At 45.5% G+C, this 17,198-nt stretch overlaps 1 protein-coding gene across 1 annotated transcript in view; it reads right to left on the reverse strand.

Moving 5' to 3' along the window:
• The window catches only part of Cyfip1 (cytoplasmic FMR1 interacting protein 1), an 83,824-nt gene that overhangs the window by 38,859 nt on the left and 27,767 nt on the right, over positions 1-17,198 (reverse strand). The window contains exons 2-11 of the mRNA XM_042056073.1: positions 16,890-17,007; positions 16,720-16,809; positions 15,076-15,153; positions 14,869-14,970; positions 13,240-13,421; positions 10,394-10,490; positions 10,180-10,308; positions 9,275-9,379; positions 2,033-2,124; positions 630-747 (exon numbers count right to left, since the gene is read on the reverse strand). Of these exons, the coding sequence (XP_041912007.1) occupies positions 630-747; positions 2,033-2,124; positions 9,275-9,379; positions 10,180-10,308; positions 10,394-10,490; positions 13,240-13,421; positions 14,869-14,970; positions 15,076-15,153; positions 16,720-16,809; positions 16,890-17,006 (1,110 nt within the window). The 5' untranslated portion in view covers position 17,007. The remainder of the gene's footprint in view (positions 1-629; positions 748-2,032; positions 2,125-9,274; positions 9,380-10,179; positions 10,309-10,393; positions 10,491-13,239; positions 13,422-14,868; positions 14,971-15,075; positions 15,154-16,719; positions 16,810-16,889; positions 17,008-17,198) is intronic.

The following is a 17,198-nucleotide window of genomic DNA, read 5'->3' on the forward strand; positions in this document are numbered from 1 at the left end:
CTGGCAGAGAAAATGAAACCAATCCAGACGGGTAGAGGATTCCCTGCACTGACCTTGAGGCTCCAGTTAGCTTCTGCCTGGGAACTGACTTCCCTTCTAAAGGCGACAAGGCCTGCAGATCAGTAACCCTCTCTGGTCTCCCTCTCCTTCTGTTTCCATTGCTTCATCCTTGCCTGAGTTGTTCTTTGGGAAACCCTAACATGGTTCACTTTTCCCTCCCTCTTCTGCCCCTTCCCTTTCTCCCCTCCCTCCCTCTTCCCCATCCCACTTTTCACTGAAGCTGACACGCAACAGTCATACGCAGTGTTACTCAAGTGTCTGCCAGTCCCAGCCCTTCCCGTGCTTTCCTGATGCAAAGCTTTATTCCATACAGCTTAGCCAATACAAACAAGGCGAACCCACACTGTCTCATCAAGTATGAGGGTTTTGCTTTGTTTTTGAGTATTTCGGTTTGGGTTTGAGGGATCTTCTTCCCCTATTTAGGTTTGGTCAATTTAAAGAAATAAATTTTAAAACACTGACATTTTAAAAACCAATTAACGTTAATATTTGAGTGCAAAAGAATAAAAGCAAAGCTTTGGGTGCCTATGTGGCTCTGGTGCAGCCTACACGGTGCAGTAGCCATGTACCTCACTGTTGCTGTAGCGTGCCAGCTCAGAGATGAAGCGCATGTGGTCCTCCCGGATCTGGATCATCTGCTCACAGATGTTGTACTGCGGGCTGCTGCTTGAGGACGTGCAGGTCCACCTGGGCATGGAGAGAAAGCCCTGCATGACCCAAGGCACCAGTGCAGTGCCTAGGACATAACGAACTGCGGTGGAGAAAGACCCTGTATGATCCTAGGCACCAGTGCAGTGCCTAGGACATCACCAACTACAGTGGAGAAAGACCCTGTATGATCCTAGGCACCAGTGCAGTGCCTAGGACATCACCAACTGCAGTGGAGAAAGACCCTGTATGATCCTAGGCACCAGTGCAGTGCCTAGGACAGCACCAACTGCTGCAGAGAAAGACCCTGTGGGGCTAGGAGCATTCGATGACAGAAACCGCCTGTGGCCTACAAAACCCAAAGGATGTACTACATAGCTTTCACTAGGAGAGATCTCCTGTCCCCTGAGGGAGAAATGTAATGTCTAAATCATAGCTAAGTGGTAAATACCGGTTGGTTATGGGTATAAGCACTCAACAAATCCATGTGGAATGTACAATAAATAAGACTGTGTGCATATAGTAAGTTGTAATGGTAAGCTACAGACCCTTCGCAGCTGAGCTTACTCTCGGCCTAGAGACAGAGTTCTTCAGGACCTGTGGGCCATAGTGTCTCTGCCTTAGTCATTACAGTCATCTATGGCTTATTTGTTTAAGGGTTTCCATTAAAAAGCATTGAAGACCAGGCTCAGCTCCAAGGACCTTGCAAAAATAGGCCTGGATTGGTTTAACCCTCCGGAGACAATTCTGTAAACTCTGCTAATGTACATGCATATTCTGCTCCTCTCCAGGGTTGGCTGACATCTGTTAACATACATGCATACCCCTGTTCCTCCCCAGGGTTGGCTGACATCTGCTAACATACACATACATGCATATCCCTGCTCCTCCCCAGGGTTGGCTGACATCTGCTAACGTACATGCAAATCTCTGGTCCTCTCCAGGCTTGGTTGACAGGCATATTTCACCACACTACTGAGTGTAGAAAACTATTTTCATATATTTATATTCTCAGTCAGCACTGTGTGGTAGAAATCTTTAGAATGACAAACATATTTTAAGGCTGTGCTGTCCAACATGCTAGTCACTGGACTCTGAACATTCAAAATGTGGCTTGCTTTAAGAAGGAAATTAAAATGTTTAGTGCTCTGATCAATGAATTTAAAAACAAAGAGTTATATCTGGCAAAGAGCTACCATATGGGGCACTGGTTTCCACACTTGTGGGAATGTCAAGGTACTACTTTAGACATGGAAATGCACACTCTGGAGGTGCCCAGAGGGCCCTGGAAGAAGTTCTAGCAGCCCATCGATATTCTCCTTACCGGGACTTATTCTCCTCATAGTGAGCACTGGTCTTGATGTATCTCGCCAGTTCTATCTGCATATCTCCAAACAGGGGAACCACCTGCAGCTGCTGCAGTCACATAACAAAAGGAAGAGAGCATCACAATGAACATCCTGTCACCAGATCAACAACAAGGGGAAAACGGCTCATGCTAACTCTTAGCTTGCGTTAAACACAGCTGCAAAGCATTCAGTACGGGAACATCTCTGAAAAGAATGAAATGTAATTTAAGAAACAACACATAGAAAATATGCTGAAAGACAACCTGCCTTGTTGCTCCAACCACTGCTGCATTGCTATGTATGAATAACCAACATGAAGTTGAAAATTTATAGGGAAACAGGTTAGAATGACACTCATAAAGAAAACGTGTGAAGACCTCAAAGCAAAAACCCTGTCCTTAAAATTCTAGAGAGAACTCTCAATGGAAGGAAGAATATATCATGTTCATGTATTAGAAGGCCTAATGGTTTATTGTGTTTGTATGGACTAATATGGCTGTTCCACGGTATGGCTAAGGAGGAGGTATTTATTGTGGATATATATAGAGAGAGCAGCCAGAAGCATCTGGAGGGATCCAGAGCAGATAGAGAAAGCAGACTGAACCTTTTCCAGCAGACTGGGCCTTGAGTACCCTCATTAACCAGCTCTTGTGGATACACCTGCAGGGCTTAGCAGGGGCTCTCTGTGACAGGGAGGTAAACAGCTGGGGATGGAGAACAGAGAAAACACAGTGAGATGCAAGAACACAACAGAGAGAGAGAGAGAGAGAGAGAGAGAGAGAGAGAGAGAGAGAGAGAGAGAGAGCGCTTGAACATATCAAAGATAGCAGGTTTGTAAGGCAATGAGTAGCTGAGAGAGGGAAGCCCGGGAGCTGGAGGGCGGTCAGTGGAGGGGAGAAGGTGCTAGGGGCTAGGATGCTAGCACGGACTTTGAAATGGATAACTAGTACTCGCAACACCGAGAGAGTCAGGAGACCAGCCTGCTGGCACGCTGACAGGCACCAACCACAGATCGGCCATTGTTCCTTTTGCCTTTTGGAATTTGGGGAAATGGGGGTTTCCTTTGAATCTGACAGTTCTCATTAAGTTCATTCTTTGTTGTTGTTGCTAGGGATGAAAACGCAGGACCATGTATCTATTAAGCAAGCACTCACTCACTCACTACCAAGCTACACTTCTAGCCCAGACCTATATATGGAACCTAAGTCAATGTCTCAGTAAGAAATTGCTTTTGTTTGTAAATCTATCTTGGAAAGTGAACACTGGCATCTAAGATTATCCTGAAGAATAAAGCAGGAAGAGAGCCTCTTCCGGATAAGCACACCTGACAGAAGGCATAGCTAGTTAGTCAGCTATGAATGAAACTGGTCCCAGAGTCTCCACGGGAGTGGCATATTGGAGGTGTAGCCTTGCTGGAGTAGGTGTGGCCTTGGCTTTGCAGTCTCAAGCCAGGCCTAGTGGCTCCTGTCCTTCCTGCTGCCTGCAGATCCAGATGTAGAACTCTCAGCTACCTCTCCAGCACCATGTCTGCCTGTGTGCCGTCATGCTTCCTACCATGACGATAATGGGCTAAATCTCTGAACCATAAGCCAGCCCTAATGAAATGTTTTCATTTACAAGAGTTGCTGTGAGGGCCGGAAAGAGGGCTCAATGGTTAAGAGCACTGGCTGCTCTTCCAGAGGACCCCGGTTCAATTCCCAACACCCGCACGGCAGGTCACACCTGTCTGTAACTCCAGTTTCAGGGACCCTGATACCTTCACACAGATACACATGCAGGCAAAACACCAATGCATATAAAATACAAATAAATCATTTGAAAAGTAAAATAAAAATAAAGAGTTGCTATGGTCACGGTGTCTCTTCACAGCAATAGAAACCCTAACTAAGACAGCAGGTATGGCCCTTGCATCAAGGAAGGAAGCCAGAATAAGAGGACAGAGACCCAGGGCAGACACAGACCTACAGACTGATTTGTGTACGGGAGAGGCTGCAGAGGAACAGAGAAATAAATGTCTTTGTAACCAATAAGTAGGGTCACCTGGATAACCACAGTAGAAAACATTTTAAGAATATCAACCCTCACCTCCCAAAGAAATAAATATGGGGCCAATTCCAGAGAAGGATTCCAGATCTAGATGAGAAAGGAATCACAATGCTTCACAAAGGTAACCTAGCAGAAGATTCTTGGGGTGCCTTCAGTGGTACGAATGAAAAGACTGGCTTATCAAGAATACAAGAAAACCAAGAACTTCTGTTGACCAAAGGACACCATAAAGTAAGTGACGAGGGGAGGGGTTGAGAACGTGGCTCTCCTAGTCTAATGACAGAGCCAAATGCTTATTAGCAGGGACCCTGGGTTCAGTTCCCACCGGCAAAAGAAAACAGAGCCATGACGAGGAGGCAGGCAAAGTTGGGAGGATGCCTAAGGGCATAAAGTTTCAGCTCTGGAGGAGGACCCACCGCTGACAACATTTAAGTCTTACATGGCTTGACATTCACTCTTAGAACACAGTTAAATGTTCTCTACATGAAAAGGTATGAACTCGATTTAGTCAGTACCCAATGAACATATGTATTAAGACATCACGTTATATACACCATAAATACAAACAGTATCTATTTGCCAATTGTATTTGAGAGCTGAGGGAAAAGCTGAACCACGGAAAGGAGGGTGTGTTGTTGTTGGGGGGGAGGGAATCCCTGCTGGTTTCACCGCACAGGGAACCAAGAAGGGAGAATAAAAAAATGACCCGCCAGACCAGCCAGGGTCTGATGGAGGATAAACTCATAAAACAAGGCTTATGGGTCCATTGCCTTGGACACGACGGATTCTACCGTGTGTGATACCATAATCTTATTCTACCTGAGATAGCCACAGGATTCTTCTTACAACGGTTAGCAGCATGTTCATTTACTGGGCACAGAAGGATGACCGCCTCCTGTACTGTGGACTTCTGGTGAATGAGACAGGCTTTTCTAGTTTGGCCTCTGCTCCGTGGAACGGTGAGAAGCTTAGAAGCCTGTTTTCCATCATTAGCTAGCTGAGAGGGCAGCGAAGAACAAATCAGCTAGACTGAATGTCTCTGTGCACGGATTGCAAGCTAGACTCTCCACAGATGATACACAAGGACAGAACTGCAGATGTGTGGTTTGTTAAATCAAGGGCTTTTAGACAGAGGGACCTGGCATATTTGTTAGTTTCTCTAGCCGGGCCCAGTTGACCGGCAGCCACTCCCTACTGAATTCCTTAGCAATTAACACTGCACAAACATCTAACCTCCGTTTATGCCGTACAGTTCAAGACTCAGCTAATTAACTGTTTATGTTTTAGTCCTAAAATTGACATGTACGACAAGAACAACAATTAACCAAGTGCAGAGAGAAACTTCTTTAGGTGGGAAAAGTTTCCCAGACAGCCAGGGCCACAGAAGATGGTCTGGCCTCACAGCCTTGAATAATAAAGTTGCAGGCTTCCCGCCTTGGACTCTGGGGCTACGTATAGGATGAGAAAATGTAATCCTTAGGCTTGGGACACTTCAATGCCAGCCCTTGCCAAAGAGCGAACTGTCCAGCGCTCTTCGCCCCGCAGAGGTGTTGCCATGGTAAACGGCTCTGCTCCTTATTGTTTACTGGAGGAACGCATTATGACCCTGAGGAACAGCTTTGTAACTTTTCCACTGCCTAAAGTTTGCTGGGTGTATAAGCTGCGTGAACTGGTGATTAAAAAGAACGGGTATGAGAGAGCTGAAACTGAAGATTAGAAAGAATTAGAAGAAGAGAACCGGGCCTGGAAAAGGACAGCAAGAAACAAACAGAGCATGGCCCTCAGATCGTGTATGTCTTTCTCCCGCAGACAGATAGAAACTTGCTTCCTAAAGACACACTCCGATGAAGGTTTCCTAAAATTCTTGCCGCTCTGAGGCCTTCCTTGGGCGACCTTGGCTGCAGCGTTGGGAGCTGAACACCTGGGCTGCAGCAAATACAAGTAGGCAAATGACTCAAACACACCAGATGAGATAATAATAATAAACCAAATTACCACACACACACCAGATGGATAAAATAATAATAATAAACCAAATTACCACACACACCAGATGAAATAATAATAAACCAAATTACCACACACACCAGATAAAATAATAATAAACCAAAATTACCCACACACCAGACAGATGAAATAATAATAAACCAAATTACCCACACACACCAGACAGATGAAATAATAATAAACCAGAACGAGGGCAAGTAAATGACTTCGTGATGCAACCCCAAATTCTGGGAAAACAGGCAAAAAAAAAAAAAAAAAAAACAAAAAACCTAACCCGAACCACCCCGACAGCAAGAAATAAAAATCAGAGCAGAAATCACGGAAACAGAAACAAGGAAAACAATACAAAGAATCAACAAATCTATGAGCTGTTGTGTAAGGAGATCACCAGCCACCAGGCCAACCAACCGAAAGAAAGGACGCGGAATAGGAAACGAAAGGAGATCATTCCAGCAGACACCAGGGAAACTCAGCACACTCAGGGAATACTGCAAACACCTGGACTCCATTACGCCGTATAAACCTCAAAGATAGGAATGAATTACTAGCGTCAGCCAAACTACCAAATTCAACCAGGAATTCCACGACCTGCACGTCTTACGGACTGGCCTAACTGGGGTTAGGAGGAATGAAGGAAGCCACGAGTACAGAAAAGCTGGCATTGGGTGGCCATGCACTCTGATCCAGGCAGCCACTAGCACCAGCGTGCAAGCTCAGTATATTTATTTCAAACATCTGGTTCAAGGAGGTGGGTTTATTGTAGACAGCGAAATGAGAAGGTGGGTTTCTGTGTCAGCTGAACAGAAGGCAAGAATACTATACACACCTGAGTAAGGAAGCAGGCATTTGATCCTAAGTGGTAGAAACACGTACTAAAGGGACTCAGTAGTGTGTGTGTGGTGTGTATGCGCGCGTGTGTGTAGTGTGTGTGTGCGCACACGTGTGCGCATGTGTGTGTGTGTGTGTGTGTGTGTGTGGTGTGTTTGCATGTGTGTGCGTGTATGTGTGCGCACACAATAAATAACTAAAGACATGATGAATTTGGGAGGGGGCGGGGAGAATTTGGAAGAGGGGTAGAGGTGATGTAGATGCAGGGCTCACGTGTATAGTCCTCAAAATATTAAATTAAAAACAAAAGCAAAAAACTAAATGTCACCACCAACCACAGCAGCAAATCGTAGAGAAAACTGAGACCTGCCCAAAAGAGACATCACATGAGTGAGTGTTGCTGTCCTTCTGGAGCAGAGCCGTCCCCACCACCCTGTCAGACTCCTGGTCCATCTGCTCCCCGATTTGCAAGGGTCTTAGCCCATGACCTCCACGTCATAGTCCAGCATAACCGGCTTGTGAGATTCTAGGTAATTCTATCTCCACTTTCCCATCTCACCGTAGGAGCAGTGGGGATTACAGCTGTACACCACCACACCTGGCTTCTCATATGGGTTGTGGGACCCAACCCAGGTCATAGAGCTTATAGAGAAGATGCATTTTAACTTGCTAAGCCCAGGATCATGGGTCTTATTTGAGCCCTCTGCATCGATATCCTCCTGGACCAGAGGCGGGCACCAATGTGGTTACCAAGCAGCTCAGTCAGTCCCCAGCTCCTCTTTCCACCCAGGCACGCGAAGTTTCTAGCTTGGGTCTTAACCAATGCTGCTTGGATTGTAAAGACCTAACTGCCTTCTGGAGGCTTACCGTCAATACCGATTGCCTGGATTAGAAAGATCAGATATTCTTGAGGAAAATCCAGATTTATGAGGCCCCGTAGAATCTTTTGATGGAAATTTGCTAAAGATGCCAGACATCTAGTTTTAGCCAGGCATTGGCTAAAAAAAGATGCGCTGACTCTCAGATTTCACAAAGCTCCACAAACCACAGAAGAAAGTATCAAGTTTCTTAGAGGGGTCTTAGCAGAGCAACCTGCTAAAGATGCTATTGCTTTAGATCATTGCCTTTTCTGGTTTGCGAAATGATTAATCAAACACTCTAAATCATACGCAACCACACAAAACTTAAAATTTAAAAAAAAAATCAAGTAATGATCCAGTGTCTTAGCCAATCCTGGATTGAATCTTGGGAATGGACAATATCTCAAGCTTATTTATATTGCATAATTAACTGGAAGCTGTCGCTGAAAAACTATCCAGAGCTGTGTGAATCAGATGACTGACTGTCCTAGATGTAATACTTTATTTAAAAGATAATGTTCGTGGTAAGGAAAGAGAGTATCCAGGGAGTATACAACAAATACCTATATCAACACTTCAGAAGAAATGAACTTTAAAGTGTTAATAGTTAATGCGGAGATTAAGAGAAAATCCAAATATACATTGCCCATCTGCATTTTTTCATTAATGTTAGATTTCCAAACCATGATCTCCTGTTCCTATGTGCAACCTTGAACTCCGTCTCTGCAGGGTTTCTTCTGTAATTAAACAGGTTATAATTACATGGAAAATTCAGAGCAATTGTCTACTCAGCTGCACTGAAATTGCCTAATAAAATGCTCTAGACGGAATGAGAGGAGAAGCAAAGGCACACTGATGTATCTGTATTTGGTTATGATGCCCGGCAGTAAGAGACACTGGTCAAATGTACAGACGTACTTTGAAACTGAGCTCAAACATTGCTCTTCGTGTTTATAGGCGTGACCGAACAACATATAGGCATAAACCTTTTTATTCCTGTATCTGGCAGATACATTTCATCCTATAAAATGGTTCTAACACAAAATAAGATGAAAATAAGCAAACCTTCTCCCCTCACACCCCGGGATCCCAGAGGCACTCTTTACAAACAGAGGGTTGGGCACATGCAGTCAGATGCAGAAGAGAAGAAATCGTATGATGCCATTTCTACACGATTCAACCCGGGCAAAACCAAGGCAATGAGCAAGAAAGAGAAAGCCTGGCTTTCAGAGGGGAGAAGTCTCAAGGCTCTCTCTTATCTTCCTGCATTCCGATAGACATCACAATCAGTCACAGATTCGCTTGGCAAAAATTCAAGGCAGATATTTATAAAAACATTGATCGTCAATGCTCAGAACTAAGCAAAAATCTGTCAAAAAAACCTTATATATATAAATTCACATATTTATATCAATGTCTTTACATATAGACATACTTATATGAATATATACACACACACACACACGTAAAGCTCACCTTGAAGTATTTGTCTATTTTGGATAAGTTGATTCTTTTCTTGGCATCTAGTTTGTAGATGTTACTGACACTCCCATCCATAAGGTACAGACCAAATCCCATGACCTGAAAAGCCACAAAATGGTGCCATATAACACTTGGAACTATGAATTAACAGATGCACACTGCCAAGCTGCTAACTTTGAAATCACAAATCACTCTTCCTTTTAATGGTGCTACGAAAGGAATCACTCAAAGGCCATTCAGTCATTACCCAGCTCACAGCAAGGGACACAGTGTGTGTGGAGATGTGTATCCTTTTAAGGTTTTGTTGTGATTAGTACCTGCTATTCCCAGTGTTGTGCTTTGAATGTATTTTTTTTCCCCTTATTCTTCCCTGATTTCCAGGCTAGATGCTAAAAGACAAAGCAGTATTGACTAGCCTGAGTCCCAGGGATATTGTAGAACTGCACGATCCAATATACAGCCATGCATAGCTACAGAACTTAACTTTGATTGGGCAAAACTAACCAATTCCATCCAGCAAGAGCCATGCGTACATCCCCAGTATGCCCTGGGGACATGACTAGAGCTCCTCCATCAGCCAGCACAGTCACGGTCATGACGTTTCTACTGTCACAGCCGTCCCCATCACCGCGGGGGAACTTTCCTGACAAGAATGTGTCACCAGCTGGGACAGCAGGCGTACTCAGCAGACAGTGCCTCAGACCAAGTGTGTGCAGAGGTGATCAGCAGAGCAAAGGAAAAAGGATTTCGTAGTCAAGAGACCTGATCCACACACAGGAGAGCTTCAGCATAAGGAAAGGCTGGCGAAGGATTCTGGACCAAGTACAGCCATGCTCTGTCCCCGAGAGAAAGGCTGCCACCCCACCCTCCCACACCCACCCATACCCACACCCACGCACTTTGAGAAGCATGTGCTTTTCACTGGGCGTCAAGTACATCCTGTTCTCGTAGTAATCCACACAGAGATTCACGATGTCCGCCAGGAGCTCTTCATAGCCAGAAATGACCTCAAGCTGCTGCTGCAGGGACTGAAACACAAGGGGAGACAGAAGCTACCGCCCGCTCCAGCAGCACCAGCAGCATGTCGGTGGCGTGCGGAGAACACATCCTTACTTGTGTGATCTTGTTGTGGTTGGCCAGGAACATGGACAAATTCTGAGACTCCTGGATCGACTGTGGATCTGCCATTTTACGTAAAAACTGAGCAGCCCTAGAAAGAAAAGTCAGTTCTAAAACATATCCACAAATTGATTTAAAGGTGAGGGGTTTAGGGGAAGGAGTAGGGAGGGGGACCAGGAGTCCTCTCCTCTATCTGAAGTTATTTATAGAAATGTGTGTTGCAGACACTCATTATGGTTTCAGACTCCCGAAGCATCTCTGACCTTGACTCTAGGGCAGTGGATCAAAACCTGTGGGTCGTGACCTCCTTGGGGGTCAAACAATCCTTTCCCGGGGAGGGGTTGCACATCAGATATTCTGTGTATCAGGTATTTGCACTATGATTCATAACAGTATCAAAATGACAGTTATAAAGTAGCCATGACAATCGTTTTATGGCTGGGAGGGTTCACAACAACATGAGGAACTGTATTAAGGGGTTGCATCATTAGGAAGGTTAAGAACCACTGCTCTAGAGAAACCTTTAGACAACTTAGACGTATCTTATACAGCTTTTGTGCTTACTGCCCACAGGTAGCTCTACTCTGGTGTCTGCTATACACAGGTAAATGCCCTCCTTTATTTATGGGTCAAAGGACTCCTAGCCTCCCTGTCAGAGGCAAGTCTCCACATATTCTGACTCCAAAATGCCCTGAAATGCATTGTTAAAGATCTTTCTAGAAACCCTCTCTGGGCAGCCATGATTTCCAAGAAGTACCGTCTCAGCCCGCCAGCGCGGTAACAGCGCAGAGTCCTTGAACTGCCACCTATTCAGCTGCACAGTGTGTGGGAGACCAAAGGGCTTGTACAGGAAAGTCCCTGAAGGCACACGGTGAGTCTATGTAGGGAAAGAGCGAGGAGTCTTTCCATGTAACAGAAACTGCCAACAGGGCCTCCCTACGCAACTCAGAATCTTAAATATTTAAGTTTACACAAGGAAGGGTCATATCCATACTGAATTCACTTCCTTCCTTCCTCACGGATGGTCTGAAATGATAATGCGTCTCCCTAGCAGGTGGCTGTGGCCATGTAACAGAGAGCCAGGCCATGAGATATGATGCAAGGGACTGTCAGGAACTTGAACGTTTACTGCTAAGAAAGAATACAATTTTTAATATATATTTTTAATTTTATTTATGTATACAGTATTCTGTGTGCATGTCTGCCTGTTGGCCAGAAGAAGACACCAGATCTCATTATAGATGGTTGTGAGCCACCATATGGTCACTGGGAATTGAACTCAGGACGTCTGGGAGAGCAGCCAGTGCTCTTAACGGCTGAGCCACCTCTCCAGCCCAAGGGTACAGGTTTATATTCTCCTTCCTCCCTGTCGACCCTAATGTAAATGGTGGGCAGAACTCAAGCAGCCACGCTGTACTCTGAGCAACACGTGATGAATGCAGACCAGCCTCACTCTCTAATTAAAATAGAAAAAAATTTAAAAATTAATAAAATAGTTTGAGCTGTGTGGTGGTGGTGCACATCTTTAATCCCAGCATTTGGGAGGCAGAGACAGGCGGATCTCTGTGAGTTCAAGGTGAGACTGGTCTACAAAGGGAGTTCCAGGGCAGCCAGGGCTACACAGAGAAACCCTGTCTCAAAAATACAAAACAAGACAAAAATAAACAAATAAATAAATAAAACTTGTATGCAGTTTAAATAATAATAAATATGATAATAAGTCATATCACTGAAAGATAGCAACACTATCTTTCAATATGGTCATCTTACTGATTCCAATAGGTGCTAGGGTAGGAGCTAAGGCAATCAAGGAAAGAATGAATGAAGAGCACTGTTTTCTATTTCAGTCAAGACTCAACACAATCGTGTGGGTTATTTTTTCCATTTTACTTAGAATATGAACCAAAAGCTACCATCTGGACACAAAAGAAACTGGAGTCAATGAGAGAGAGAAAGAGAGAGAGAGAGACAGAGAGAGAGAGACTGAGAGAGAGAGAGACAGAGAGAGAGAGACAGAGGGAGAGAGAGAGAGAGAGAGAGAGCGCACAGAATAAAGGGTAGTCCGCTTGTTCATCTTATTGCCAGCTACACCTAGAATCAGGTAAAACCCAAGGAGCTGGGCATGCTTGTGGAAGACGTTCTTGACTGGTCATTTGCCGTGGGAAGACCTAGCCTAAACCTGGATCGTTTAAGGTCGTAAGACCTACCCTAAATCTAGACTTGGCGCATTTCGTCATAGCAACAACAACAAAACCTGTTTAGCACACTCCTGCTGGCCTCTCTATAGGCTGTAGGCTGGTTCTCTTAAAAACGGAAATTCAGCACAGAGAAGAGCTGTCCAGAGGACCTGAGATGCTCAGTATGACCCTAAGATACCTCCCATGGGCTAACTTTGTACAACGTCACGTCTACAATGACGTGCAAGGGACAAGCGAGGGGATGGAAACCCCGAGGATTGCAGCTAAGCATCCTTGGATGAAAAACACACTTTCCCTAGGATAAGATGCTCCCTGGGCCAATCCCTATACATCGTGAACAGGGACAGATGTATATGTTTATCGTCTCATGGTTACTAAGCACTCAGACTTTCCATTAAACACCTGAGGCTCACCAGAAAGCTCCAGGCTGCTCAAGATGTATAAAACTACCAGAGACCCTTAAACTGTCGGCAACTCCTGCACCTTACTCTTGGTAGCACAAACTCACAGGCTCAAGACTGCTAAGTAGCTGCTCTCAACACAAGGGATGATTTTAGCACCCAGGAGACAGGCGCCTGTTACTTGCAAGGCTGAGATGGGACCTCTCTGGGACCCCACCACACGCTGCGGGCCTGAGCTCACCTCTTATACGCTGAGTGGTCATTCTTCACGCTACACTTCATGTTCTTCAGCTCGTCGAGCACGGCAAACATGTTGATGAATTTGCCCAAAGTGATCAAGTAGGCTTCAGACACAAAGTCCTTCCTCCTCTCCGCGTGACACAGGCGTCTCACTTCCCCACAGAAACGCTCGATGGCATTTCTCTGAGCACAGAAAGGGAAAGGCAGAAGAGCCCTCTCAGCCGCTGATGGGATCTCCGCTGACGCTCCAAGGATGGCCCCTCCCTTACTGTGCCTCACTAGGCTCTAGGGTCACCTTCCCTCTTGCAGAGAGACCCTTGTCTGAGCAACGTCCAGACCTTCCCTCTGTAGAAACCATTACTTATTTTGCAGTTCAGCAGCTGTGGCTCTTACTAAAATAAAAAAATTTGGCTGATTATTCCTGCAAGACTACCAGGGTGGATCCCGCTGACTGAACTTGATGGAACCTAGAATCACCTGGAAGATGGGTTTCCGAGCATGCCTATGGGGAATCAATCGATCACCTTGATTATACTGAGATAGAAAGACCCACACCCCTGTGGGCGATGCCATTCCCTGGCTGAGATCCTGGGCTGCAGAAGAAACCGGGACACAGTATGAATTCTTATCTCTGTGTCATAATAATGGAAGTGGCACGACCAAGTGGTTACAAAGCTCCTACTGTCTGGAGGTCCCTGCTATGGTGGACAGAACCCTTGAACTTTGGGCCAAAATAAATCCTTTCTCCATTAAACTGGTTCACTGGGATATTTTGTTTTAGCAACAGAAAAGAACTACATTCCCTGAGGAAAATGCCCCAATAAGCATCTATGATACTGATGCTGGCTGTCAGGTGAAAAGCAGAGGGGATTTTCTTTTTGCTAAGTTTTAAGATTAAGTAAAAATTCAAAGAAAGCTACAGTTGAAAAATTTTAGCCGGGTAGTGGTGGTAACACGCCTTTAATCCCAGCACTTGGGAGGCAGAGGCAGGACGATCTATGTGAGTTCAAGGCCAGCCTGGTCTACAGAGCAAGTTCCAGGACAGCCAAGGCTACACAGAGAAACCCTGTCTTGAGGGAAAAAAATTGTTTGGGGGGCTGGAGAAATGGCTCAGTGGTTGGGAGCACTGACTGCTCTTCCAGAGGACCAGGGTTCAATTCCCAGCAACCACATAGCAGTCCCCAACTGTTTGTAACTCCAGTTCCAAGGCCAACACCCCTAAAGACGTACAAGTAGGCAAAACACATAAAAATGCACATAAAATAAAAATACATTAAAAAATCGTTTACACATTTCCAATAGGCCACTTTAGAGTCAGCAAGTTGCAGGTCTCTTCCATGTGGCCATTTTATGTGTGTCCCCTCCCACCTCCCATCCCCCTCCCCCTAACTGAGGAGAAAGGCAAAAAAAAAAAAAAGTTGGAAAACTAGATATACACTGCACTTGGAACTGACGAAAGCAAGCTTTGTGCAGGGTAAAATTTCACCCTAAGGAGAGGTGAGACACAAAAGAAGAATTTACTCAGAAGAGTGTTGAAGTCTTAGTCCTCTGTCTAACGCGGCTGTTTTAATTTAGACTATACTGTCCCTATCCTTAGTATTAAACCCCTCTAATTATTTCAGTGTTTTACCTGGAAGTACATAAAATTCATCAGTTTCGTGACCTCTGGTTCAAGGACTTCCACCGTCTTCTCATAAATCTCAACTCTATTAGGCTGTTCGTTGCACTTCACCTAAGCGCCGAGACACAAAAACAAAGTCATGTAACCCCACAAGGGCCACGAGGGGGCGTGGCCTGGCAGGGCTGGGGACGGGAATGGCCGGGAAGGGCGAGGCACCTGAGGGATGGCTCGAGAGCAGCTCCTCCAGGTGTAGAGCATGACAGCATACTCCTGGCCTTCCTCCAGCATCTCGTTCTGCAAAACACAAGGGACGACTCACGTGTAAGTAGGGGAATGAACACCGAAGGAGATGCGAACGGCTGATGGCTCCGCCCACCCCACGGCAAGAGATACACTGCACGACAGACAACCACAACAGCCCCACCAAATATCCCTACAGCTTCAGCAGGCTGCAAAGGACTCTGGTTGACCACGTAAGCCACTTCTGAGGAGAGCCACCACAGAGGTGCATCCAACCCCACGCAGCCCTGAATAACTGCCTGGAAAGCAGACCGGAAGCTAGGGCAAGAATCCATGAAAGCAACCTCACAGTTTCTTTTCCAGGTCACACCAAGCTTCCCGGTTTAGGCAGGATCCAAAAGCGGAGCTGCTAGCCCGTGATATATGGGAAGAAAAGACAGACTGCTTCACACAGCACAAAAATCCAGGGACGGTACCCACGGGAAGAGAGCTATCATCATCTTATATTTAAAGAATTCTACTTATTAAGTGTACAGTGTTCTGCCTGCATGTACACCTGCAGGCCAGAAGAGGGCACCAGATCTCATTACAGATGGTTGTGAGCCACCATGTGGTTGCTGGGAACTCAGGACCTCTGGGAGAGCAGCCAGTGCTCTTAAACCACTGAGCCATCTCTCCAGCCCCAAGCTACCATCATTTTTAATAACTGTTTTGCTGTCCCATTACTTCCTGATCATTGGTTTTTGTGAAAATGTAAAAACCCATAGGTCTTTAAAATGTGACTAGAATTCTGGCAATGACTTAAGATGCATCAAAAGAACTTGCTTTTCCCAGCCTGGTCTGCAGAGCGAGCTCCAGGGCAGTCAGGGCTACACAGAGAAACCCTGACTCAAGCAAACAAACAAACAAAAATACAACCTTTCATCTTATAACATCATTCCTACAAGTATTTAGAAAGACGTTCATCACAGCATTCTTTATTACACAAAAGGGGAAACTGAGTAAATGCACACAAACAGTTAATGGTGGACATTTACAGAACGGGCTATACAGACATTAAAGGTATTTTTCTCTGGTGCATTTCATGAGATACAATTGTTCACAAAATCATTAAAATACATAATTACAATTACAGGATTCATTTAGAAAACCCAAGTCCCATATGAGTGTACACCTGACACATGAAAGTCCACGCATGAAGAAATAGAAAGAGGAAGAGCACCAACCAAGGGAACCCTTGCAATGTTGGCAACGACTTTCTCTGGGCTGGGCTGAAGAGGTGGCTCAGAGGTTAAGAGCACTGGCTGCTCTTCCAGAGGTCGTGAGTTCAATTCCCCACAGCCACAGGGTGGTTCACAACCATCTATAATGAGAAATGGTGCCCTCTTCTGGCTTGCAGGCATACATATATATGCAGGCAGAACACTGTATACACCATAAATAAATCTTTATAAAGCACAAAACTATAGACTGTTTTTATAATAAAAGCAAGAACTTTCTTAAGACTGTAAGACATTTCCATCTCTTTTCCTCTACCTAGTCTATCAGGAAAACATGTAGTTTGTTTGCTGCTTAAACGTGACACGTGCTAGACAGAAACAGAGAAATGGATAACATTACCATGCTAGAGTGGACAGTTGCTTGTTCAATGTATCTTGCAATGCCTGTGACAAATGCATTTCTGTCTTCAAAGTTGGTGTTGAAGTTGGGCTGCAGGGGAGGGAAGCAGAACAAAGACGTCAGGCTGAGGTCAGAGCGGCCAGCCGTGTCCCGTCTTCTCAGAGACCTACCTGATAGAGCAGGGAGGAAGGAGGAGGCTCAATGCAGGGCTGCTGGTCAGGCAGAGGCAGCTCCTCCAGGAGGTCCACGTTGGACAGCGCATCTTCTAGCGTCACTTGGGCAGCCATACTGCAACAGAACACAGTACAGACCCGGCTGTGAGGGAAGCCGCAGTCTGGAATATACAGCAGGCCTTCTGACGGGACTTAGGTGGCTTCTAGTGCCCTCCCCTTCTTGCAAGGGTGCTGGAGACACCCACAGAATGGGGGTATGGGGACTGCAAGTCCCTGAGAGTCCTTTCCTTCCTCCAGACTTATTGG

This window comes from Arvicola amphibius, chromosome 12 (genome assembly GCF_903992535.2).
Source record: "Arvicola amphibius chromosome 12, mArvAmp1.2, whole genome shotgun sequence".
NCBI lineage: Eukaryota > Metazoa > Chordata > Mammalia > Rodentia > Cricetidae > Arvicola > Arvicola amphibius.